The sequence below is a fragment of the Dermacentor variabilis genome, chromosome 2 (assembly GCF_050947875.1).
Source record: "Dermacentor variabilis isolate Ectoservices chromosome 2, ASM5094787v1, whole genome shotgun sequence".
In the NCBI taxonomy this organism is placed as follows: Eukaryota; Metazoa; Arthropoda; class Arachnida; order Ixodida; family Ixodidae; genus Dermacentor; species Dermacentor variabilis.
The window spans coordinates 237,162,041-237,189,595 of NC_134569.1; the positions used below are offsets into that span (position 1 = coordinate 237,162,041).

Below are 27,555 nucleotides of genomic sequence, written 5' to 3' on the forward strand. Positions count from 1 at the left end.
GCGACTGCGGCGGCGGCGCGCCTCGAATGACCGTGGCCCGCCGGCTGGCTATCCGACGGGGGTGTCGTGACGTCAGGCCTTCCAACTCGCTTGGGCCGGGCGGCGTTGCGCGCGCTCACAAAAACGCCAAAAATAAAGCCATCCGCTGAAAAGTGAGCGAAGTGACTGCTTGTTTTCGGTGTACTCGCACACTGAGGACTCATTTTCTGTATTATCGTAAAATGTTCAGATTTTGTGTCCGTATCCCTTTAAGTCGTTTTTTAAATTTTTTCTATAGCTTACTAGAGAGTGACAGTATCGGGCGATATGGTTTCAGCCCGTCTTGACATAAAACAGTTCTGCATCACTCAGGGAAATTTGCAATGGCACTCAGGGAATTTGGAAATGTCAACTTGGTAGACACCCTGTTAAGAAAACATCCGCCAGCTTTCTTAAGGCCCAACGCAGACAGCTCTCAAGCATGGAGGAATAATTGCCTTCCTCCATGCTCTCAAGATACGGCCGCGCTACCGCGCACAGCCGCAACATGCGCAGTTGCAGCCGGAGAGAACGCCGTCCCCGCCCCTCCTCCTACCCTTGGCGCCTCGCAACGTTGGGTGCCTCGCGCTCGGGAGTAGACAGCGCGCTTCCGCTTCGGATTCATCACTTTCGCGCTGGCGATATTGAGCCGCCGATCGTCGGCTCCCTTCGCACGCTTTCACTCGCTCATGCAGCGTAGAGCGCTCGGCGATGGTGTCAGCGCCCTTGGACTTTGTGCGGAACCTCACGGCGACGCCGACATCCATGGCGACGCCGACGGCAGGAATGTGCTTAGAGTGTCCATATAATCGCTGTCGCAATAATAGTGGCAAATATGGCTATGCAAGTGTCATGTTCCTTCTCTTGTGTGCAGGTGCCCATTCGTCGCTGCAGCCTCCTTGAGAGTGCTTTGGTCCAGTGCCCTTGCAGGCAACAGGTGAGAATTTGAATGTGTGCTGCCCAAAATGTGTTTTAGAGCAAAACATCTTTTTAAGAAAATCTGCTTTGTGTATTAATGCATAACATGCACGCAATCAAAAGCACAAGTGCATGTTCTACTCGGAAATAAGTCTGCACCTTCCTGGTGCTGATCCCCTTGTTTTTCACATTACCCTCTTAAGCACGATGCACAAGAATACCCAAAGGAAATGTTTATTTTTCATCGATATGTGATATGTGCAAAATTCACCGAACAAGGATATTAACTGAATAAGAAATATTTCGCACATCCTTTTTCAGTAATAAGCAGTAGCAAGAACACTGGAAGTAAACACCTCAAGATACATATGGCCTTATGTAGAATTGGTACAGACCGTTCTTGTTGGATGTGAAACAGAGGTGCACATTGTATTTGCTTTGCATTAACTGTGCTTTAGAAAAAAGCGTAATGCACCAAACCCTTTTTTTGTGTGCTCTATTCCTGTTTTAATCCAACCAATGGTGCTTGCTGCCTGTTATTCAGTGTCGGCTGACGACATTTAGCCGGAAACTTCATTCTCGAAACTGAATGGCTGAGCACGCTGCCAAGTTTTGACGAAAGATTGGTAAAAGACAGACAAGACAGGATGACGCGTGAACTGACAACTGGTTTATTTTTCTTCCGGCATGTGCCTTATGCACAGAAATTAAACTGTCTTACATTCGACTGTCGTTACAGCGGACCCTGAAATCCAACGAGAAACGTCCGTTTTATACGAAATCCGTAATATCCGAGTCGCCTCACTTCCGAAACTTTCGTCGCGATGTCTAACTTTATTGCAAAGACAGTGACGAACGTCCGAAGTAAAATAACAAAAAAGTCGCAATTTCGCCCTAAAGGTGAAGCATCCATTGCGATAGCATATTAAGCAAGATAAGCGCGGAAGCAGCATTGAGCGATTTGACCTTCATGCTGTTTCGCTTCAACGCGAACTAAATGTTGTAAGCACAGCACATACAAAGCTGCCGGCACTGGGCGCACTTTGTCCACATAGCAGATCGCTTTGAAGGTACGGCGCCGGCGCGCACTTTGTCCACATTGCAGATCGCTTTGAAGGTACGGCGCCCGCGCCGGCGCGCACTTTGTCCACATCGCAGATCGCTTTCAAGATACGGCGCCTGCGCGGCCGTGCACTTTGTCCACATCGCAGATCGCTTTCAAGATACGGCGCCCGCGCGGGCGCGCACTTCGTTCGCATCGCAAATCGCTTCGTGATACGGAGCCCACGCGGGCGCGCACTTTCGCATCGCAGATCGCTTTCAAGATACGGAGCCCGCGTGGGGGCGCACTTTGTTCACATCGCAGATGGCTTTCGAGATACGGAGCCTGCGTGGGCGCGCACTTTGTTGGCATCGCAGATCGCTTTCAGCATACGGAGCCCGCGCTTTGCATCGCAGATCGCTTTCAGTATACGGAGCCCGTGCTTTGTTCTCATCGCAGCTCGCTTTCAGTATACGGAACCCGCACTTGGCATCGCAGATCGCTTCAGTGTACGGAGCCCGCGCATTGTTCGCATCGCAGATCACTTTCAAGATGCGGCGCCCGCGCTGACGCGCACTTTGTTCTCATCGCATATCTCTTGGTGATACGGAGCCCGCGCGGCCGCGCACTTTGTTCGCATTGCAGATCGCTTTCAGTATACGAAGCCCGCACATTGTTCGCATCGCAAATCGCTTTCATATACGAAGCCCGCACATAGTTCGCATCGCAAATCGCTTTCAAGATACGGAGCCCGCACTTTGTTCGCATCGCAGATCGCTTTCAAGATACGGAGCCCGCGCGGGCGCGCACTTTGTTCTCATCGCAGATCGTTTCGTGATACGAAGCCCACGCAGGCGCGCACTTTGTTCGCATCGCAGATCGCTTTCAATATACGGAGCCCGCACTTTGTTCGGATCGCATATCGCTTTCAGTATACGGAGCCCGTGCGTTGTTCGCAGCGCAGATCGCTTTCAGTACACGGAGTTCGCGCTTTGTTTGCATCGCAGATCGCTTTCAGCTAGTATACGGAGCCCGCGTTTTGTTCGCATCGCAGATCGCTTTCAGTATACGGAGCCCGCGCTTTGTTTGCATCCCGGATCGCTTTCTAGATACGGCGCCCGCGCGGGCGCGATCTTTGTTCTCATCGCAGATGGATTCGTGATACGGAGCCCGCGCGGGCGCGCACTTTGTTCGCATCGCAGATCGCTTTCAGTATACGAAGCCCGCACTTTGTTCGCATCGCAGATCGCTTTCAGTATACGGAGCCCGCACTTTGTTCGCATTGCAGATCGGTTTCGAGGTACGGAGCCCGCGCGGGTGCGCACTTTGTTCGCATCGCAGATAGCTTTCGAGATACGGAGCCCGCGTGGGCGCGCGATAGCAGAGTGTGAGGAGGAAAGCGGAGGGGAGGGTATGTTGGAAGCGTAAGAAGAAAAGCCTAGTGCTGTGCAAGACGGGCTCTGTGGCGACGACCACTACGAGGTGCCGCCAAAGTAGTGTGCTGTCGTCTGTTCACTGATGGCTTGCAGTGTGCCCACTGATACCATCATCATCAACCTGGCTGCGCCCACTGCAGGGCAAAGGCCTCTCCCATACTTCTCCAACTAGCCTGGTCATGTGCTAATTGTGACCATGTTGTCCCTGCAAACTTCTTAATCTCATCCGCCCACCGTTGCATTCTCCAGGGTAGCGTACCCCACCGCTGCCAACAGTTGTTGCGACGCCTGGTTCTTCAACCTTGACCTGCGTTACTATTGGGTAGCGTTGCGATGTTGGCAGGCTGCAGGCATCTGGTAGACCATGGTGATCAGGCAGGGACGAGATGACTTCTAGTGCGAAACTTGCAGGGTTTATTCAATGGTTAGTGAAAGAGTAGAGAATGAAGTGAAAAAGTACATTGCGGGGCCGCTTAAATAGGCCCGGTAAAATTGTAGGTGGGATCTTGCTCACGTCAACATCACGTGACAGGCACTGACTCTGGTTGTGGAAAGGCTGCTGATACCTGTCCCAGGTGACGTTCGCATGTGCTTCTCTCCACTGGCGGCTACACATGCGTCGGGAATCATAGGCGACTGAGCGCTTTTCTTAGGTGATGTTCGCACTTGCTTCCCCTCCGCTGGTGGCTACATGTGCGTCGGGGATGGCAGGCGGAGTTGGTTTGCGGAAAGGATTTTTATGCATACACACAAAGGGGCCTGTGAACACTGCGGGGTGTCTGCCAGACCGGCATCCACTCGAGACAACCATAGCAAATTAGGAATCCATTCTTCGTTTCGCTTAGGCATGCACACACACGAAGGGGCCTGTAAGTACTGCGGTGCATCTGGCAGACCGGTAACCACTCGAGACAACCACAGCAAATTAGGAATCCACCTTTCGTTTCGATTAGGCATTGTGGTTGAGCATTCTTTTTGCCCAGGGTGTTATACGCCAACCGTAACGCCACCTAACTTTCTGCCGCCCCCTGCTATGCTTCTCTTTGAATCCAGTCCGTAACCCTTAATGACCATTGGTTATCTTCCCTCCTCATTACATGCCCTGCACATTCCCATTTCTTTTTCTTGATTTCAACTAAGATGTGATTAACTCGTGTTTGTTCCTTCACCCAATCTGCTCTCTTCTTATCCCTTAATGTTACACCCATCATTCTTTTTTTCATAGCTCATTGCGTCGTCCTCAATTTAAGTAGAACCCTTTTTTCTAAGCCTCCAGGTTTCTGCCCCGTAGGTGAGTACTGGTAAGACACAGCTGTTATAGACTTTTCTCTTGAGGGATAATGCCAATCTGCTGTCCATGATCTGCGAATGCCTGCCAAACGCACCCCAGCCCATTCTTATTCTTCTGATTATTTCAGTCTCATGATCCGGATCCGCGGTCGCTACTTGCCCTAAGTATGTGTATTCCCTTACCACTTCCAGTGCCTCGCTACCTATCGTAAACTGCTGTTCTCTTCTGAGACTGTTGAACATTACTTTAGTTTTCTGCAGATTAATTTTTAGACTCACCCTTCTGCTTTGCCTGTTCATGTCAGTGAGCATGCATTGCAATTGGTCCCCGAGTTACTAAGCAAGGCAATATTAGCAAATTGCAAGTTACTACAGTATTCTCCATTAACTCTTATCCCCAGTTCTTCCCAATCTATGTCTCTGAATACCTCCTGTAAACACGCTGTGAATAGCATTGGAGAGATCGTATCTCCCTGCCTGAAGCCCTTCTTTATTGGGATTTTGTTGCTTTCTTTATGGAGGACTTTCTTTATGGACGGGGGCTGTGGAGCCGCTATAGATATCTTTCAGTATTTTTACATACGGCTCGTCCACACCCTGATTCCATAATGCCTGCATGACTGCTGAGAATTTGACTGAATCAAGCGCTTTCTTATAATCAATGAAAGCTGTATATGAGGGTTGGTTATATTCCGCACATTTCCCTATTGCCTGATTGATAGTGTGAGTATTGTCTATTGTTGAGTAGCCTTTACGAAATCCTGCTTGGTCCTTTGGTTCAGAGAAGTCTAAGGTGTTCCTTGTTCTATGTGCAATTACCTTAGTGAATACTTTGTAGGCAGGGGATAGTAAGCTGATCGTTCTATAATTTTTCAAGTCTTCGACGTCCCCTTTCCTATGGATTAAGATTATGTTGGCATTCTTACAAGATTCCAGTACGCTTGAGGTCACGAGGCATTGCATATACAGGGTGGCCAGTTTTTCTAGAACAATCTGCCCATCGTCCTTCAACAAATGTGCTGTTACCTGATCCTCCCCAGCTGCCTTGGCCCTTTGCATAGCTGCCAATGCTTTCTTTACTTCTTCTGGTGTTACTTGTGGGATTTCAAATTCCTCTAGACTATTCGCCTTTGCATTATCGTCGTGGGTGCCACTGGTACTGTATAAATCTATATAGAACTCCTCAGCCACTTGAACTATCTTATCCATATTAGTAATGGTATTGCAGGCTTTGTCACATAACGCATACATCTCATTCGTGCCTATTCCTAGTTTCTTCACTGCTTTTAGGCTTCCTCCATTCCTGAGAGCATGCTCAATTCTATCCATATTATACTTCCTTATGTCAGCTATCTTACGCTTGTTGATTCACTTGGAAAGTTCTGCCAGTTCTATTCTAGCTTTAGGGTTAGAGGCTTTCATACATTGGAGTTTCTTAATCAGATCTTACGTCTCCTGCGATAGCTTACCGGTATTCTAACGAAGTTACCACCGACTTCGCTTAAAAGGACACTAAAGGTTAATATTAAGTTAACGTGGACTGTTGAAATACCATCCCAGAAACCTCGAAACGCTTGTTTCGTGCTAAGAGACTTATTTTAAGAGAAAATGCATTTTGAAGCGTCCGCGTACCTCTGTTCAAATCCCCTGCCCTCCGATCGAGGAGTGGTGACATCAGGGTCTCATAGTGACGTTGAGCCATCAGTGAGTAAATCCGTGCCCGCAGACGGCGCTATGGCTTTTCTGCGCAAAACGCAAACGCTCGGCCAGAAACAGAACCAAGACAGAGCCGACAGCAGCGCGGAAGCAGAACTATGGTGGCTAGCGGAAGGGAAAGCGCACGACGAAAAGCTGGTTCTTTATTTTATGACGCCAACTTTGACGCTCGTAGCAATGGACGACTCTGACAATGACACATTGGCTCGTGATGCTGGGCTCGACTTCAGCGATTTAAGCACTGATGAACGTGACCTGCTGCTGAGGGCTCGTGCTGCCGGTGTCGTTGCGTACTTCTGCAACGGCAACTGTACGTCATGGCTGTACATATTTGCACATTTGTAGCCTTTCCTTCGTGAAAACCAAATGCCGCACTCACCGCCCTGCAGTTGTTCTTGCGCTTCGGAGAATGCAGGCAAGACCGACGGAACAGCGCTACTGGAAAGCATTGCTTTGAAAGGCACTCCACATGACTTCAGTAAGTCGGCGTTGAACTCGTAATCCTCTGGACGAATGTGCAGCGAGCACATTATGTGATTTTTCGGCTTTTTGCCAACTCACTGTGGCAGAGGTACGGCACTTAACCACTTCGAACGGAGAGGTTTACTCGTTGGCACATAGTGATAAGTAACGTTGGATTCGCTTCTGCAACTGCCCTTGGCCAAGTTCGGCGGACCGTTCGCGCATTCCACATCACACGAACGTGGCATTCTCGCTTTCTTGTTCCGAATGCAAGTTTTGCGAGCCAGCAGAACCAGCGCAGCACGACGTGATAACGAAACAACTGAAACTCTAAAGCGCGCGCAGTCGGCGCAGATTCGAGTGAAAACGAAACCTTTCGACCACCCTTACTACTAAAGGGTAACGTCAAAATGTTATTTTTTCTTAAAATCGAACAGAAGTAGACAAGTAGCATTTTCTTCCGTCTTATAACTTAATGAACTGATCTTTTTAATACCAGTAGTTGAGTACTAGTGACATCAAATATGATGAGGAGTGCCTTCGTCATCGGGCTAGTACCGAAACGTCGCTGGCGGGTCTCAAATCGTGTCGTGCATTTATTTAAATTTCTCGGTTACTAAAGCGCTGTTCGCAATTATATTGCCACCTTAGACTTTCTAGAGCATTGCTTTATTACTGTAACTCGACTTCATAGCAACCTTTAGTGTCCCTTTAATGATGCCCATAAGATTGTCATTCATTGCTTCAACACTAAGGTCCTCTTCCTGAGTTAAAGCCGAATACCTTTTCTGTAGCTTGACCCGGAATTCCTTTATTTTCCCTGTTACCGCTAAGTCATTGATTGGCTTCTTATGTACCAGTTTCTTCCGTTCTCTCCTCAAGTTTAGGCTAATTCGAGATCTTACCATCTTATGGTCACTGCAGTGCACCTTGCCGAGCACGTCCACATCTTGTATCATGCCAGGGTTAGCGCAGAGTATGAGGTCTATTTCATTTCTAGTCTATTTCATTTTACGTCCACTTTCGTTTATACCGCTTGCGGAAGAAGATATTCGTTATCCATAAATTATTCTGTTCTGCAAACTCTACTAATGACTCTCCCCTGCTATTCCTAGAACCTATGCCATATTCCTCCACTGACTTGTCTCCAGTCTGCTTCTTGCGTACCCTGGCATTGAAGTCGCCCATCGGTATAGTGTATTTTGTTTTGACTTTACCGATTGCTTATTCCATGTCTTCATAGAAGCTTTCGACTTGCTTGTCATCATGACTGGATGTAGGCGCGTAGACCTGTACGACCTTCAATTTGTACCTCTTATTAAGTTTCACAGCAAGACCTGCCACCCTCTCTTTAATGCTATAGAATTCCTGTATATTACCAGCTATATCCTTATTAATCAGGAATCCGATCTCCTAGTTCTCGTCTCTCTGCTAAGCCCCGGTAGCACAGGACGTGCCCACTTTTTAGCACTGTGTATGCTTCTTTTGTCCTCCTAACTTCACTAAGCCCTATCGTATTCCATTTAATGCCTGCTAATTCCTCCCATAGCGCTGCTAGACTCTCCTCACTAGATAACGTTCTAGTGTTAAACATTGCCAGGTTCAGGTTCCAATGGCGGCCTGTCCGGACCCAGAGATTCTTAGCACCCTCTGCTGCGTCACAGGTTTGACCGCCGCCGTGGTCAGTTGCTTTGCAGCTGCTGGGGACTGAGGGCTGGGGTTTGATTGTTGTATTCATATAGAAGGTTGTGGCCAAGTAGTGCACCAGGGTGGCCAATCCTGCTCTGGTGAGGGAGTGCATTACTGGTCCTGGTCACCAGGATCAGGCCGCACTGCAGGCTTGTTTATGCAATTTTATCAACGCGTGGATTTTTTATTTTTTAAGATCTATTGGAAAATTGCATGGCACCGAGATTTGAACCACGGTCCTCTTGCACGTGAGGCGGATACTCTACCTCTACGCTATCACTGCATTGGTCACTGATACCATATATGGAAACAAAGCACTCCATAAGCGCAAGTTTGTGTGCAGTGGCTGCTGTGAAACTTGCCCACATGTCACCCACATGCTGCCTCTCGTGATCTGATTAGCAAGGCAGTCGCGCCACACTTCGCTCCATTTGCCGTGTGCCGCACTACAGATTGTCCGTGCTAGTCAATGTACCGTGAAATGAAAATACGTATAGAGCTGCACTCAAATTTCGCATTAGGGAGTATTGTAATCGTCAGTGAATTTTTACTGTTTCTTTTTTTCATCTTTTACCAGTCCTTCGTGAAAACATGGTAGCGTGCTCAGCCACAACTTGCACTAGCTACCCCTTGTCACAGCTTGAAACTAAACTCTGCAAGAAAATAATTTCTTTTGTGTTGCGTTGGGCTACACTTGTTCATAAAGGGTTAATGGCAGATTGATATAAGCGTTGACCTTCTGGTCCTCTCCGTAGAGCATGGTTAATGCTATGATCTGTTGTGGTATGATGTCAACATGATTTTGGTATTGCAGGTGTTGGAAGACGAGCCAGAGGAGCAGCATCCGGCTGATCTGCCTTCAGCTCTGGCAGCCCTGGAAGCAGAGAGGCAGAGGTATTGGTTTGATTAGATTGGTGGGCTCAACATCCCAGAGCAACACAGGCTATCAGAGATGCCGTAGTGGAAGGATATGGATTCATTTTGAACATCTGGAGTTACGAACCTACTCTCAAAGCGTGGTACAAAACATTTTTTGCATACCATCCTGGTTAGATGTGGCATTTGACTCCAGAAGCTCGTGGTCAGGAGCAGGACATTGTAGCCACTGAGTCATCAATGCATGTACGTGGGTTTGATTGGTCTACTGGTCTTTGTGAATTGTTACCAGTCTAGCAGTCTGTAAGTATGCGGAAGTATGCGGATCTGCCTTCAGCTCTGGCAGCCCTGGAAGCAGAGAGGCAGAGATATTGGTTTGATTAGATTGGTGGGGCTCAACATCCCAGAGCAACACAGGCTATCAGAGATGTCGTAGTGGAAGGATATGGATTCATTTTGAACATCTGGAGTTACGAACCTACTCTCAAAGCGTGGTACGAAACATTTTTTGCATACCATCCTGGTTAGATGTGGCATTTGACTCCAGAAGCTCGTTCTCAGGAGCAGGACGTTGTAGCCACCGAGTCATCAATGCATGTACATGGGTTTGATTGGTCTACTGGTCCTTGTGAATTGTTACCAGTCTAGCAGTCTGTAAGTATGCATGTTGATAATTATGCTATGAGTAACCACACATTAGAAGGTGCATTTTCTGTTCAAAGAAAAAAGAAATGCTTTATGTTTAACACTGTAATGCCCAACATATTGTATCTTATGGTGAGTTTGATGCCTTTGAAAGTTGATTTAGGCATAGAAAAATTAATGCAAAGCTCATAGTTCTGTTTTTTGTATGCTGGAGTGAAGTTTCAGCGGTGGGCAGTTCCACAAACCAATAACAAATTTGTTTACTGTTGTACTAATTAGGCTTTAACTCAACTACCATTTTTTTTAATACAGATGTACTCTTCACGGCCAAAAATAAAGGTTATCAATGTGTTCGAATTTTCCTTGATGTGACTACTCGCTCCATCCAGACTTCCCATGACGTCGTCCATGTCAGCTGCCCAAAATGCTACCAGTTCTCTTCTGCCTAAGATGCATAGGGATGGTGCTTCCACGCGGGGCTGGAATATGTTACACTGCTCTGCACAACATTAAGAGGAAGCTTTAGCTCGAGTGCTCCTACCTAAATACATGTAAAAGGAGAATTCGTTTTTCTCGGCAACCACTGCACCAAATTTGACGAGGTTTGTTGCATTTAAAAGAAAAACTTAAAATCTAGTGACTGTTGGTTTTGAATTTTTGAGTTAGGTCATAAATTTTTTATTAAAGATCAGCAAAAATCGAAAATAATAAAAACGAAACTATCAAGTTTGCAACTCGGTCACTCAACAATGAAAAAGGATAATGTAATTCAGTAAATTGCATCTAATAGTACATCTAAAGCGGACAAAATTGATATGCTATAAATGAATCTCAAAAAATTTATTAATATTGAAATACAGCTTTTGCAGAACCTTTGTAAACAATGTAACAAATTCACGTAATATGTAAAATGACATATCAAATTTGTCCGCTTTCGATGGTCTAATGGATGCCATTTACAGAACTGCAATATCTGTTTTTGATGCAGAGTTATAAATTTGGAAACTTCGTTCTTCTATTTTTTTCGAACTTCCAAATTTTTCAAAATTCTTTTAACAAGATCCATGACCTAAATCGAAATTCTGCTACCAACAGTCACTAGAATTTAACTTTCTCTCTCAAATGCAACAAACTTCATTAAAATCGGTCCAGGGGTTATCTCAGAAAAACGTGTTTGCGTTTTACATGTATTTGAATAGGCCGCGTCGGAGTTGGGCCCGAGCTATATATATATATATATATATATATATATATATATATATATATATATATATATATATATATACTCTGTTTCTGCAAAGTCCTTTACCAATTTTAAAAAATTGCCTATGGCAGATATTCTAATCCATGAGCTTGATTGCTCAAAGAGGTGGACATTATTTGTACACGAAATTGAAATGCATAATTGGCTAATTACTAGGGGTGCGCAAAGACTCAAATGTTTCCTCTTTATTTCCACTAAAGAATTCACTAAATATACAAAAACCATTGTTGGACCCATAGCCATGGCAGCTAGTTGTGAGGGTGTTTAACAAAATGCATATTTTTCACTTGCAGCAGCATAACATACGGTGCACACAAATTTGATCAAAATAACAAAAATACACAAGAATCTTATAACTCGCAATAGTTATTTGCATAGTGCTGGTAAAAAGTAAATAGTTCTAACATTATTTGTAATAAGATTTCAAACTAGGGCCACATTTAATTGGAGCAATCTCTTTCCATAAACATTTTACAAGCAGACGAGTTAAAGTGATCACAGTCGAGTACCTCTACAATGAATGCCTCTACAACGAATACCTCTACAGTGAAATGACCTGTGTGACAAAGGAATCGTTCTGTTCCAGTTGTACTGTGAGCTGTACAGTGCGCAACCTTTACAATGAAGTGGCCTGTATAATTAATGATTTTGGAAGCCTTGACTATACTTTGTTGTAAAGGCTGTATTAGTGCAGGCTGTCATACTTCGTGTAGGTAATGCAAGTATGCTTAATGGAAATGGTTCGTTCTTAGCCAACACTTGATTAATGGCTTTGATGACCTTGTATATGTGTGTACACTTAGTGGCAATATCCGAAGTTATTTAAAGAGAGGTACACTGTGATCTGTTGACTTGGAGAATGTTATAACTCTTATTGCGCACTTTTGTATTTGGCCAAGCGGTTTTAGAGGAGCTAGAATATGTGGCTCCCAGGATTCAGTACATAGACTAGGTGCACGTTAACAAAAGCAAGTTACGAGTGAGCGCAAAATATATGTAGAGAAGAATTCACCTGTCCCTAACCAAATGTCATACCAATATGCTGCCTTATTGCAGATATTGCTAACGTGAGCACCCCAATTTATGTTATATTCAAAAGTGATGGCTAGATAAAGAATTTACTTTATCCAAACAGGTATTATCTTAACCTATTGTAAATTGTCATAATCTGCTATTTTTTTTCTTATCACTGAATCGAATAATGAGTGTTCGAATAATTGGATTCCTTAATCAAATATCTTCTCTTTGATTTTACGAATGTGAAATCGAATAGAAGAATGCTGCGACCCTCCAAATTTCGGAACTTGTAATAGGTGGCAAATGATGCTAAACCCAACAATGAAAAGGCATCTGCTCTTCACTGTCGACGCTGACTGTAGTTGACTTGCAAAGCATAAATGGTGGCTACCTGCGTAGCTCTGGTCAAGTCATGTGATGTACGCCATCTGCATTTTCGTCTGTTGTGCAGATTGACCTCACAGTAATCCATCCGCTATAAAGAGGGGAAAGCTCTTGCTCTTCTGTATTTCTGTACTCCTGTTTAAATAACTTTGGGTATGGCCACTATGTGTACATGTAATACACTTATATACACATGTATATACACTGCGTCGCTCTGGTCAAGTCATGTGATACGCCATCTGCGTTTTCGTCTGTTGTGCAGATTGACCTCACAATAATCGATCCGCTATAAAGAGGGGATAGCTCTTGCTCTTCTGTATTTCTGTACTCCTGTTTAAATAACTTTGGGTATTGCCACTAAGTGTACATGTATATACAAGGTCATCAAAGTCATTGGTCAAGTGTTGGCTGAGAACGAGCCGTTTCCATTAAGCACATTTACATTACCTACACGAAATATGACAGCCTGCACTAATACAGCCGAACGTCTTTATAGCAAAGTACTTGAGGCCTCCAAAATCATTAATTATATAGGCCACTTCGTTGTAAAATTCGTGCACTGCACAGCTCACAGTAAAACCAGGACAGAATTATTCCTTTGTTATACAGGTCATTTCATTATAGAGGCGTTCGTTGTAGTGGCATTCTTTGTAGAAGCACTCGACTGGGATCACTTTAACTCGTCTGCTTGCAAAAATGTTTATGGAAAGAGATTACTCGAATTAAATGCAGCCCTAGAACTGGAAAGCAACGCTTTCTGTGGAACTACAGATTGCCATAAAACACAGGTCTACTATTAAAATGAACGTCACCAATTCTTGATCTTCATAGAGAAAAAAGCACTTGGTTCTATTAAACAAATATCCTGTTGCTACAAAAATAGTTTCCAGACCGTCGTATACTAAAACTGAGCTGTAATCGGTGCTGGCTTATTAATTTAGAGTTCCCTTTTAATAAGAAAAGACAAAACTGTATATCTTGATTTCTATGTACCCAAGTTACTGATAGCCTCCTACATTCTTGTTATGCAATGCTAGGAGGCTCTTCAGCATGTGCAGAACCTTGATGTTTCTTGATAAAATTTATAATCAACCTTGGTGAGAAATTTTGAAATATTTGATTCGATGTGCAGTTTTTTTTTCTTGAGTCGATTTGAAAATTTGGTATTCACGCACCCCCACTTTTCTTACTTTTGTGCTTCAATGCATAAAGTGGTGTTTTGTTAATCCTTTAAGTGCCAGCAAAGAATGCAAAAATACATTCAGAAAATTGAATTTTATTTGCGGCACATCTAGATTGCAAATTATTTGCAGATTCGAAATATATGTGACAGGGGGTTAGTAGATTCACAACTTGTGTCTTAAGATACATATTTGAAATGAGAAGGCACTGACAGAAAGTTCTGCTAATTTCGCTAACTGCCATGCTGTATCAAAGCTATCGTTGTAGTCGCCGACATCAGTGCCACTGTATGTGTATAGTAGCACAGAAAACACTGCCAACCTTGTCAATGCTTCCATGCTGAAGCAACTCGTCTTCGGAGCTTGGTGACTCAATCAAATGAAAGCCATGTTTTCATGGCGGGTGTGGCATCATGCAACTGACAGCCACCATTTTTAATATTTCTAACAGACAAACATAGACGAAGGGAATTCGTAGGCCCCCTAGTGATCAAAGAGGGAACTCACCAGAATGTCACAATGGATTGAACCAACCCAGCCCATTATTGGCACTTAGAAAGAGTGCCCAAACAAGTGGACGGGACAGACTCGTCCTTGGCACTAATCATGAAAAAGAAATTGTAACCAAGTAAGACTCATGCATGGCACCTAAAGGTTTAAGAAAGGAGGTGAAACAACTGCATTTTTACTGCAAGCTTGATGATGCATGCCCCAAAAATGGTGCCATCTACAGAATCGTTTTAAAGTGGGTATGCCTTGCAGTATCACTGGCTGCACCTTGTAAATTGCAATATGTACCATAGGTAATTAGTTAAATATCAAATTTTAATAAATAGTCATTTATGCAGTTCGATTTCTTGTGCAAATAATGTCTGACTTTGAGTAATCCAGCTCTAGGACTAGAACTGTTATCTGTCACAAGTGATCTTTAAAAATTGCTAAATGTTTTGGTTGAAACATCCAATATAAATTCAATGCTTTTGGATCTATACAGGTCTCTTGTTCACAATGAGGGCAAATATTGATATACATCGTAAACAAGGAACCATGCAGGTTCCTTGTTCATACAGGTTCCATACAGGTTCCTTGTTGACAAAGTGGGCAAATACGGATATAGATTGTAAACAAGGGACCCATACGGGCTTGAGGGCAAATATGATATAGACTGTAAACAAGGGAATCATATGGGCCTTGAATTGTGGAATCGGTATTCAATATTTTTATTTTCTGCAAAGGTATGCACAGATTTTCATCAAACACTGCATTACGCTCAGAAGTAGCTTTGAAATGACATTCATGCAATAGATCATGAGAAACCAACACAGACACAAAGGAAAACATAGGGGAAATTATTTGTACTTACTAATTGAATTAAATAAATGATAAATGACTAACAATGAAAGCGGATGAAAAAACAACTTGCCGTAGGTGAGAAATGATCCCACGCCTCAGCATTATGTGTGCGATGCCTTGCACGCGTGTGATGCTCGGCAAAGAAAGCCGCACTCTCAGCTCAATGAATAAGTCGTGCGATCTGTCATTGTACATTTTAGGGCTTGCTTGTATGCCCTATTGGCAAATCTGCGTCGATTAATGGCAAATGCCATGCATGTAGCGTTAAAATATCTTTCGCACATACACCACGTCCGGGTTACTGGGATGGTATAGTGTGGCATGTTGGCAATAAAGCTGCTTGCTTTTGTGAAACTTCTTAACGAGAAATATCTAATGGCAATCGTAATTGTCACTCAGATTTGCACTCCAGGTACTCTGTATTCTGCACAGCCACATCATACAAGATGAGACTTTTGTGGCGGTAAAACGCAAAGCCAGGATGTAATGTTTCGGTTTTAGTATACCTTAGTGGCCAAATGGCGGTCGTAAGTGGTCCGAGAATATGTGAACGACAGAAATTGTATTCGTGGCAATGGTGTTCACGCTGCAACTTGCACACATCGAGTGTGGCTCGATTGAGGTCAGCCTATTGTTTGGCATTCAAAATATTGGTCGTCATTTGACATTGACTTTATGGCACAGCCCTAATAATTGAGCTTGTGCAAAATATTGTTTGCCAATGCTAATCGGAAAGCCGCAGAACACTTTTTCCCCTTTACTCTTTTCATAAATGGCGGTGTTCTTTTTTCTTTCTTCTTGCAAAGATATGTGGAATATTGGTAAACATGCAATGACCAACAAAGTAACTTCTCATTTATTCTGTCGTTCTCTGCTATGCCAACTGAATGTCGCAAGAATTAAAAAAAGAACTGAGGGCAATATGCAAGCGGCGTTCACTGTATGTTGATGTGTCTTGTTCATGGTTGTCACAGTCGGTATTTCTTGTTCATTGTGCATGAATATGTCTAATTAGGTAACTTTATGAACTTGCCTATTTGACAAGATGTGGAGGATGTTGAAACATGAGTGATAACTGGATTTAAAGCTACCTAGGATTTGCATTATTCAATATCCTTATCCAATAAATGAGGTAATTCAAATTCATGTTAGCTAATTAAACTTAAATATTAGTTGTTTCTGCACAACTAAAAAAATAAACTCTTGACTAGCGTTAACAAAAGCCAATCAACATAATATGGGTTCTGTTCGCTTAAATCCCTTAGTTATTTTTTTTCTTGGTCACATTTAGTTTGCATGTCTGGTATGTAACTGATAGTGGTTTTTGAGGAGCGTATATGGTTTTTTTTTTGTCGGATGTATGACATTTTTTTTCCTTTAGGGAACTTTCCTCCACCTTGTGGGCTTCTGAAGAACTGATTCGCCGTAACCTAGTAGTGTTCTGCATAGTGCCTAACATGCTCCAATCTCAAACCTGCTCCATTGTGCCAAATTTGCTGCTCCCAGAGCTACTCCAAAACTCCCTTGGCCGCTTTCATCTCTGCTTTTAAAGCTTCTACAAAGTATCTGCCGAGTACCATAAGAAAGCCATCCCATGCATTTAGGTTGGCCTATCTCATGCTCTCACCCCTGCCCAAGCTGAGGGTAATGTATGGCAAGTGAAGATAGTGAGGGAGGAAGGCCGGCAAGTGAAATGATGCCAGTTTGTACACTCACATTTGACTTCTACTTTTTGTGCAACACATCTTGTGCAGGTCAGACAAGATGTAGGCAGAAACACAGCTGCAGGATTTTGCACATTCCCACATGTGGTCACTTATCTAGGCTTCGGTCACTGCAGCCGACACTAGCTCTCTTCAGATTGGCAGTAGCCTGCACATCACTACGTTATTTTTTAACTTGGCTGACCATTGTGGCATTCTGTGGCCAAATGACAGTATCAATTTGAAATGGCAGCTTTCCAGATGTGGGGGAACATGTCAAAAACAGTGACAGCTTTTGCCCATTGCTGGCCTGCTCCAGAAATATTTTCACATTTCTCTGCAACTCCTAGAAATTAATAGATTTCTGCAGGGCCTGGGACACAACACTCGCATCGCTCTCTTAGTTTTGAATGGGCCGACTCTGGCAAAGTGGCTAACATATTTGAGACAGATGTTTCAGTTTATCATCCAATCACGCATCCTGTATTTTTCAACTCTGTCTCATTGTGAGAAATTATGAATAATTGGCTTTCACGAGAAATCGTCATGTTGAAAACCACTGTTTGCTGCTTTCCAGAAACAGCGATGTGATGGGTCATCCTGTGGCAACTTTAGCTGTAGGGTTCAAAGAAATCTGAAGAAATTGGGGAAGTGAAAACACCAACTTAGTGGCGCTGGTGCTGTAAATTCTGATGTTTCCTTTAGAAGTGATAATTTACAAGATATTAGTCAACACTGCTTGAGGAACATTTGTGCTACTAAAAGCACTGAAGTATTATTTCACCAGAGAAAAGGGCACATACGCCATAGCTTGACAGTGTGGAATACTCAAAAAGTCGCATAGGCTGCACAAAACAAGGACATTTTTCAATTGTCACTGTGCTGACACAAGTGTTGGGCATGACACCTTATTTGTGCACAGATGCCGTGAGCTGGTGCGCCTCAACGTTGTTCTGCGTGAGCACCTGGAGATCACAACACGCACTAATGAGGAGCTCACAAGCGAGGTTCATGAGCTTACCGAGGAATGGCGGCAAGCAGACCGCTCACAGTCGGGAGATCGGCCACAGGTGGGTGTTGTGGTTCCCAGTTACACTTGGAAAGTTGTAGTGTTTCATTCCCACTTCTAGGATCTAGGATTTATTCCTAGGTCTAGGGTTTTGGAACAAGTTTAGGGATTTCGTGCCTTTTCAACAACACACCTCTTCAACAGGCATGTTGAAGAGGTGTGTTCAACAGGCATGTCGAAGAGATACGGCTTGCAGTTTGAGCTGTAGTTCAAAGCGGTGACGTCAGCCCTGTGTGGAGTTTTTATTTTGTGAATTTAGACATCTTTGCACACTGTTGTTGATGACAGTGGGCTGGTGTAGCTGCCAATTCTTTTGCTTGCATGTTCGTTTTCCTTGCTTCCCCTCTGATGGACTAATTTAGATATTAATGTTACTTCCAAAAACATAGAGGAAGGCGATGATGCCACCCCTCCCTACATGGGAAGCACCTCCTACTGATAAGGCAGATCCTCCTCCTCTTGTCCACCTGTCCTTTCCCTTCCCGGAGCCAAGCGTCCTTCTTCCGTGCTGGCATTGCTCTGAGCATGGACATGTCAGAGAGAGCAACCAGTGCCATTAGTAATGGCATATCTACCAACTTCGTTGGATTTTGAGGTTGTTTACGATTGTCATATTAACATCAATGGTTTTACTACTTTTCATTTGTATCTAGTTTAGGCCAAAAATTATTTCAAAAGACTACAAGGCTCAATCCCTGACTGACTTCCCTGCCTGATTTTTCTGACTCTCTGGAATATTGTCACCTACCTACAGCAGCACCACCCACTCATTGAACTGGTGTGTAGAGGCAACCAAATTATAAGCAGCTGTTACGTGATTGTTTCATGAATAAACTTCACCAACACTTACATTTACCTGCAGTGGCAGCTTAGTGGCTGTGGTGTTACACTGCTGAGCTTGAGGTCATGGGTTTGACGCTGGCAGCAGTAGCCACGTGTTGATGCAGACAAAATACAGAAATGCTCGTGTACTTATGGTACATTTGACTGGTTGCTTCTGAGTGCTCTCGCAGTGCGGTTTACATTTGGCTAGTCAAAATCAATTGCTTGGAACACGATCACCTGGTTCATTCAGAGTGCTGTGTTCAAGCTCAGAGCAATCAAATGTGCTCTCATCTTTGAGCTAGGAGTGCAACTGTGATCAGACAGAAAATGTGGCTAATCCGATTGCTCTGAACGTTTCGTTGGGGCAGGCTGTCTCTGGCTGCAATCTCGAGAGGTTTTCTCATCGCTGCAAACCAAGTTGGAGTGTGGTATAGGAGCCAGTCAAATGTACCATTAGATTTAGGCCCACGTTAAGGTACCCCAGGTTGTCAAAATTAATCTGGAGACCCCCACTATGGCGTACCTCATGAGATTGTGGCTTTGGGACATAAAATCTAAGAATAAATTTTTTGATATTTACGTTTGTCTATGGTGCAGGTAATTTTAGCGGCCCCTTTACAGTAGAGTGCCTGTTTGCAGCATCCGTACAGAAGAAACTCACAATTTTAAAAATAAACAGTCAACATCTTGAATAAAAACGCTTTTTAGTATTTATTCACCAAATCACTGTATCGGTTGTGTTTTTTACTCTCAGCTGTAGTGTTTTTCAACTGTCAAGCTTGGCTTGTCTACAACATTTACTATAGTTCCTATAAACAAGGACAGGAAAGAATGATTGGCGTCTTCTGCCACATTTCTTATAATTTTCCTCTGGTGTGAGGGCTTCTTAGATGTATTTTTTGTTGTTTACTCCGTGGTTTCAGCCATTTGTATTTGCTTGAAAAAAAGTGTTCTCAGTGTGTACTTGGCAAGACACTGTGAGCTAAAAATTGCGAGAATGCAGGTCACTGGACAGGTTCCTACTATGATCTGACTTGAACTGCGGTGATGCAGAGCCCACTTGAGGTATGTGAGACAGAGAACAGCTGCCAGAGCTGAACATTTAGTCACTCATCAGAACAAATGGGTGTGGGAAGCAAAAGCACGTAAACATCAGTGTCAGACACACTAGGTGCGCACACGCATAACTGCCATTGTGGCAGATGCTGCTCTATGGAGCTTGCTGAAGCCAAGGGACCAGAGCTCCATGGGGTCTCGCTTGTGTTTCCAAGTGCTTTCAAGCATTCTGAACTGGAGCACCGTGCTCTGTATGAACCAGGCGAATGTGTTCCGAGAGCTCGTTCTTTGTAAGCCAAATCTAAAGCACGCTATGAGAATGCTCTTAAGTGCTGAAATGCAACCAGTTGAGTGTACTGCAAGTGACTATTTTGACGGCCTGCTCATTTGGAACGAGATATTTGCACATATGCCAAAACAACTTACTTTGTTCTTGACATTAAATCACTTGCCTGATTTAGTAACAAGGAGTGTTTTGCTACATCTGTGTTGCTCGCATTACCAATTTTGGCTTTAGGGTTAAGAGTGAGCAGCTCACGGATGAGCAGGTGATCAGGGTGAGCCTTGTGCAGGGCCTGGAGTCTCGACTCTTTGTGGTGTCCCAGTGGCAGCAGGACTTGGCCCACTTACGGCAAGACCTCGCCCAGCTGCGCCGGGCGGTGTGCACCGACCTCTCTGACCTAGGAGGGGCGCTCGCAACAGCCTGGCAGCACTGGGCCACACAGGCTGAGCTGACTGGTACAGCGGCAGACAGGTGCGTGTTGCACCTGAACTTCATCTCACCGACTCTGTGCTGTGTGGCAAAAGGTACCGGTTGTGTCAGCCAACCAGGAAAGACGACCAAAAGAAAGGGCTCCTCCACTGTACATATCTGATTGCCCTCTAAGTGACGACAGCTGAATGAAAGTTTCACATAAGAATCACTATTGCACAATGTCCAAGTCCTCCTCCCTTCTCTGCAACATGCACTTCGCTCTTGTTACTGATTGGCTGACGTGTTCCCTAGCCTTCACTGCTGTGCATAGCTTTGGTGAGACAATATATTTCGTGAGTACAGAGTATTGGAGAAGTGGTATAGTGGGCCACTTTCGACAAAAGCTAAATGTGTGCACTTGAGAGCCTCACTACAGGTGGAGTCACTCAAGTTGTTGTATGAACCAACAGTAAAAGCCGCAAAGTGAACACACACATAAAATATCAGATTCCTGTGACGGCTTGATACTGACCACCCTAGCCGGCTAGGCTTAACCAGTGCCACTTTGTAGGGAGTTGGCAACCAGAGTTGTAATTTAGTGTGGAGGTGATGAAACTCTCTTTGTAGACGCAGTACAGCACTCCAAAGTTGAGTAATCGCCTCGATAACAAAAGTGAGAGCACGCCTGAAAATCAGAATTATGGCAACGTTGTTTGCTGCTGCCATATTTGTGACTTCACAGTGCAGATTAGTTCAAAATAGTGAGTGAAATACTGTGCAAAGCCCAAAGCTTAGCCATTAGAGACTGTTTCTATGGATTTGGCGGCAAGACTGTAGTGAAGCCCAAATAATTGAGCAGTTAAAAATGAAGTGTCTGAAAAAATAAATCAGCAACTGTGCAACGAAATGCAATGCATACATTTGGATTTACAGTTGAACCCGACTATATCGACCCCATTTACATTGAATTATTCTATATATCGAACAATTTCTGGATACGGTATAGTTACAATGGGTATATATGGCAAAAATTATGCTTACATCGAACAAAAAAAGCAGCGACTCCCGATATGTCGAACGTCAAGCGGCAGAAAGTGCCCCCGGAAGTTGGCTTTCCCTCGCAGTGGCGGGAAAACCCGACTGCGCAGCTCCATCCAACCGCTCTCCCTACCGTGACCACCCTGCCTCGGACGAGCTGTCAACACCCCCCTGCAAAAAATGATTCTGGCTCGCCTGCAGCGCTTGCTCAGACAGCCAATCAGAGGCTCTTGTGCCCTTGTTGTGTAAGATGGCGGAAGTGCGAGTTGTCTCCCTGCTTTTCTGGTTCATTGTGTGTGCGCCTTGTAGGCCTTCTCCCGCAGTGTTGCCGTGATGAAGCGGCAGAATTCGCTTTTTGTCGTGAAGCTTGAAATCATAAATAGGATCGAATGCGGTGAGAAGTCGGATGTCCCTGCAGTGTACAAGATCCCAGGAGCACTCTCAGCATGATCTTGAAGGGGGAGATTACGGCTAAAGTGGCCAAACTCGCGACCCGGTACCCGTGGCGCTTGATGCGTACGCAAGGCCGTGTGCGAGTGGTTCATCCGAAATTGCTTCAGCCGTGCCGACTTTCGCGTGCTCGGTGATGACTAAATTCTGATGAATGCGACGAAGCCGTTGCCGATGTTGCCGAAGTTCGGAGCGAGCTGTCAGAATTTCCGGAAGCTGTTGACGAATCAACGGTGGACGAGTTTGTGAGCGCAAATGATGGTGTCCTCATTCTGTCCTATTTCTTTTTCATCCAATAGCCACATACTTGAACCTGTTGGGCGTTTCATTTATAGACATATGTAAATTACGTGTGTATTCTGTATGTGTCATGTATGCTACCATGTATGCATTTGTAACATGTACTTGCATGCCCAACTTGCCATGTTTATGAGGCACAGTCCTCTGTCAAGCGGATTGACAAGTCCTCAGGCACAGTCCTCTGCCAAGGCAGGCAGGCAGGCAGGCAGGCAGGCAGGCAGGCAGGCAGGCAGGCAGGCAGGCAGGCAGGCAGATGACTGGCTACTCCTATCAGGGTGTCTACCAACCGTGAAAACCAGGAATTATCAGGGATTTTGAGTCATCATCATCATCAGCCTCGTTGCGCCCACTGCAGGGCAAAGGGCTCTCCCATACTTCTCCAACAACCCCGGTCATGTACTAATTGTGGCCATGTCGTCCCTGCAAACTTCTTAATCTCATCCACCCACCTGACTTTCTGCCACCCCCCTGCTGTCTTCCCTTCCCTTGGAATCCACTCCGTAACCCTTAATGACCATCGGTTATCTTCCCTCCTCATTACATGTCCTGCCCATGCCCCATTTCTTTTTCTTGATTTCAACTAAGATGTCATTAACTCGCGTTTGTTCCCTCACCCAATCTGCTCTTTTCTTATCCCTTAACGTTACACCCATCACTCTTCTTTCCATAGCTCGTTGCGTCGTCCTCAATTTAAGTAGAACCCTTTTCGTAAGCCTCTAGGTTTCTGCCCCGTAGGTGTGTACTGGTAAGGATTTTGAGTAGTCTGGAAAAACTCAGGGGAAAAAATCGGGGAAAATTAGCTGTAATTTTATTGAAAGGGTTGAAAGTTGCGGTAATGATGGCTCGAGTAACAGGCAGGAATCATAATGAATCCTCTTGGATGCCCTGTTGTCGACTGAAGGAGTTGTCAGTGTACAGTCAACAACCGGCTTTTCGGATTCAGTTCAATTCAATTTTTTTATTTCCTAGAAACATCTGGACGGCTTTCTGGCTAAAAGCTGCTAGAGCAGCTTTTAGATTCCCGGTAATTCGGACGGACAGATTCCCGATAATTTGGATGGCTTCGCGGTACCACCGCGTACCACATAGAGCCAATGTATCAGAACGTCTGAAATTTCGGGCGCAAGAGCTCTTTGCAGTCTGATCTTCCAGTTGTTTTGCCGTGACCACATGTCCGAAATGACATTAATCAAAGTCACCACCGCTGACATTTTGATTACCTCGCCGCCTCGAACCGGCACTCTCACACGCAGATCTGCAGGTTATAACAGCTTATTAGCCGTTTCCTGGACCAATACGTTGCAAGTGTTTCCTGTGAATTCTCTTAATTTTCTTTCACGCTTTTCGCCAACGCACGACATTATCGCCGTGATGGGCCGCTCGTGAGCAGTGGAAAATAAACTCGATGGTATAACAGTAGCTACGCTTGACCGCCTACAACGGACCACCGGGGCAAGCGAAAGCATTGCAGACGTTTATCCATGCGATAGCCAGCATTGGAGAAACTACTTAACACATGTGCGGACATTGGCTGGACATACGGGGCTTGGCCCCAAACCTTGCTTTTTCGTCTTATAAAACCGAATGCTAGGTGCTTGACAAATGATGCGCTTTTATAACGCAGTATTTATTTTACCAAACAATTTACTTTGGCCTCGCAACGATGCCATTGCGAGGCCAAACTGGCTTCTTGTTTACTTGGCCCACACCGTGACCGTGCCTTACTGGGCCTAAGTTGGTAGTGCCACCCGTTGGGGCACTTGAGAAGCACACCTTTGCTGTGAAGCGGAGAGCAGCAGCGTCCTCACACCTAAACTATTTCTACACCGTGGAGTCCAACGACACTTCCTTCTTGCTGTCTATTGACCGCAAAGTGATCTTCAGTTCCATCTAATGTATTAGAAATGCCACAGTTATAGCTAACTAGCAAATGTCGACCGCAAACGAAGGCATGAAGAGCAATGTCCGTTTGATGGCACTATGGCTAGCTACCTTGGATTGGGCTTCTTCTTTTAGTGAGAATCAGTTTCGTTTTTGATTTTGTGTAGAATTAGTTACGATTTTAATGCGCATGCAAATTTGAACGCATTTTTTATTTGAAAAGGTGTACGTTAGAATTGTGCAAATACGACACAGTATTAGGCTGTTCTATAGGCTGTAATTTATTCAGGATTGCTACTGTACTCAGATTTCTTAATTTGAAATTGTTTCATAATGAAACAGTCGCATTTGTGAGTCATGTTGGAAGATGTAGCTGGTTACTATGTGCAGGCAGAACCTCTCCCAGCAGATAGCTGGTGATCTGAACAGGCAGGTAGAAGCATTGAATGCCGAGAATGATCGCCTGCAGCGAGCACTTGACCAAGCTAGCCACCTGGCCCAGGAACAGCGCCAGGCACTCGACCTCAGGTGAGTGGGCATTGAGTTTGCATGTGTTCGAATGTAGTGTCGCTCCTCACCACATCGCCTCTGCTCCTTAAAAGGCCCCTCACCAGGCTTGGTCATTTTGAGCTTACAAGCACAGAACATACAATGCACGATAACAATCATGTCTGCAAAGTACTACATTGCTACGTGCCGCGTAAGGATCTGAAATTTCAAACCAAATGCTGTTTGTCCTTCTCCTTGCGGCTGCTGCGCTCCAGGCCACAGGGTGGTGTACGCATGCTGCGCCTACAGACATGTTTGTGCTATTACGTTGCTAGTGGTGACACGTGGCTTTGAGAATTATTGAAGGCGACATCTGTTGTTTGTGTAATATGTTGCTTGAATAGAGTAATTAAAGCTTAGAAAAATAATGAAACACACAAGCAGAATGTCTGTATGTTTTTGTTTTACTTTGCACCGCAGCAAGAGAGATGTACTTCCGTTTTGTCTGCTTGTTCTCACGTCGTGCAGTGGTGGGTGCAAACACGGAAAATGTCTTTTGCTACCATGTTCCAGTGCAGGATCATGGTCTGCGGTCCGTTTGTGTCTGCCTCAGTATTTGTGTCAGGTGCCCGCTAGTCAGGTGTCCTCAAGCACAGCGCACAAAAACTTTTTTTCAGTGCAGCACACTGAAAAGCACACTTTTTTTTTCCAGTGCAGCACACTTGCACTGACGGCGTCAACCGTCAGTGGAAGTATGCTGCACTGGAAAAAAGCGAGGGCAAAAAAAAATGAGAAAGAATGAAGGCGGGGCCCGTCCGTGACGTACGCGCCACGCGTTTCTCGAGCTCCGCTGTGGCAGAACGCAGGGCAGGAATCTCACTTGCAAAGGCAAGACGGGGCAAGTGGAGAGAGTGTCTCGCTTGGCAGTGGAGCTCGCCTCCTGAAATCATGGGTTTGTGGCACTGAAATATTTCAATCTTGGCTATTAATCAGCCGATTTGAAAAATTTTTGCGGCAGAATGCTTCCTAGAGGACACGTAACAACTTCCAGCATGTAACTGAAGTTTGGTGAGGGGCCCTTTAACGCTCTGGGTTACTTTTTTCTGACTGCTTCTCTGCACCTTCTGGATTTCATTCACGCATTATTTCAGTGACTATTTCATGCTACATAAAAGCTGTTCTTTATTGCTTTCTCCCAATTAAGAATTCTTCAACAGTTAATAAATTTCTGTCTTTTAAGTGCAAACTTAGACAAATGCCAAAGTACCATGCTGCCTCGCCATGGCTGCCCAGCCGAGAGCAGGCCGAGACGGGGCAAGAGATGGTGATGGTGATATTTATTGTCATCCCGTTTGAAACTGGGCAATGACAAATGGTCACCTAGCCTGCTTGATTTAACCATGCTTTACTGCATCTATCGCCATCTGGCATTTTGCCTATCTGATTTTGATTTTGAGAGAGCACTAAGACATATGTGCTCCACCTGCTGTCAGAAATTTGCCTTCCATGTTTTCTGTGTCTAGATGACCTCTCAATAGATGAGGCCACAGGTACGAAATGTATATTTTTTTTTGCACAAGTTGCTTAAGCAGATGCAGGGAGTGTTCTGAAAAATTCGATACAAGTATAGTCGGGAGTGGCAGGGCTTGTGCGAGGCTCGGTCCTCAACTTAAGTGGCAGTGTAAGGGCTAAATTTAACTTTAGTGTTGACTTGTGTGCTGCGCATGACATGTCAACTTTTCCTTTTCTGTTGACGTTCCACAGCTCTTCTCAGCTTTTGAAAATTCATTGTAAAATGTCTTTTTATTGGAGGTTGTTTCTAAATGTGGTAATGACATATCCAATTTAGGGCATACAGAGAAGCCTTGTTACTACGAACACCACATTAACAAACTTTTCAAATTACTGAACTTTTCAGAAATCCCGTGCTGATGGCTTCTAGTTTCAATGTAAAAATATTTCATTACTACTAACTTCAGAATCATAATCATTGTTCAGTTCTGCGACATGTTAAAGGGTCCCTGAAACGGTTTGGACAAATTGTAGATGTGTAGGGTACAGCTACAGTAAAACATTCATGCCACAATTTAAGAGAGAGACAGATGCTTACAAGTTACCCTCCTCTCTGGGTCGTGCTTTTTCTCCTCAACTCATTCGCCGAGTGATCAGGGCTAAGCTCTGCCTTCACTGGCTCTGCCTCAGGATGTGAGGTCGTCTCGTCTACTTCCTGCTGTCTTAGAGCCAGTGCATGAAGCCTCTCCTACCTCACCGCTAGTTGCCTGGTCATTGATCCCCAGCAAGAGTCATCCAAACAGCATGTGCTGCGAGTGTTTTCACGTAGTGCTGAGTGTGTCTGGTGTCAGGCAAGCTGGGCATTTGACAGATAGGTAGAGGTGTGAAGTAAAGCCCCTCCAAACTACTACTGCTGTGATGAAGGGGCTCTAGCGTAAATGTGAGCAGCCTGCACAGCGCAGCCACCTGGTGGTGCAGAGCTTCACTAGCCAAACACAGAGGTGATATTGTGTAACCAAGTCTAAAACATTTTAAATATTTAAAAAGACAATGTGTTTGTGATTGCACTGCTGCCAAAAATTTACACCAGCCACAAAGTAGAATGCACTTGGTTGCTGCTGTATTAGCTCTGTGTTTGTGCGGTTGAACTCTGTGCCACCAGGTGGCTGTGCCCTGCACGCTGCTGACATTTGTGCCTCCACCCATCTGGAAACACACCCAGTCAGACTGCATGCGTTTACCAGAAT

The 27,555-nt window shown here is 44.7% G+C and overlaps 1 protein-coding gene across 1 annotated transcript in view; it reads left to right on the forward strand.

Annotated features, from left to right (window-relative positions):
- The window catches only part of LOC142570726 (uncharacterized), a 175,172-nt gene that overhangs the window by 111,517 nt on the left and 36,100 nt on the right, over positions 1 to 27,555 (forward strand). Inside the window, exons 4-8 of the mRNA XM_075679071.1 lie at positions 893 to 955; positions 9,386 to 9,465; positions 17,917 to 18,064; positions 20,517 to 20,698; positions 24,698 to 24,835. Of these exons, the coding sequence (XP_075535186.1) occupies positions 893 to 955; positions 9,386 to 9,465; positions 17,917 to 18,064; positions 20,517 to 20,698; positions 24,698 to 24,835 (611 nt within the window). The remainder of the gene's footprint in view (positions 1 to 892; positions 956 to 9,385; positions 9,466 to 17,916; positions 18,065 to 20,516; positions 20,699 to 24,697; positions 24,836 to 27,555) is intronic.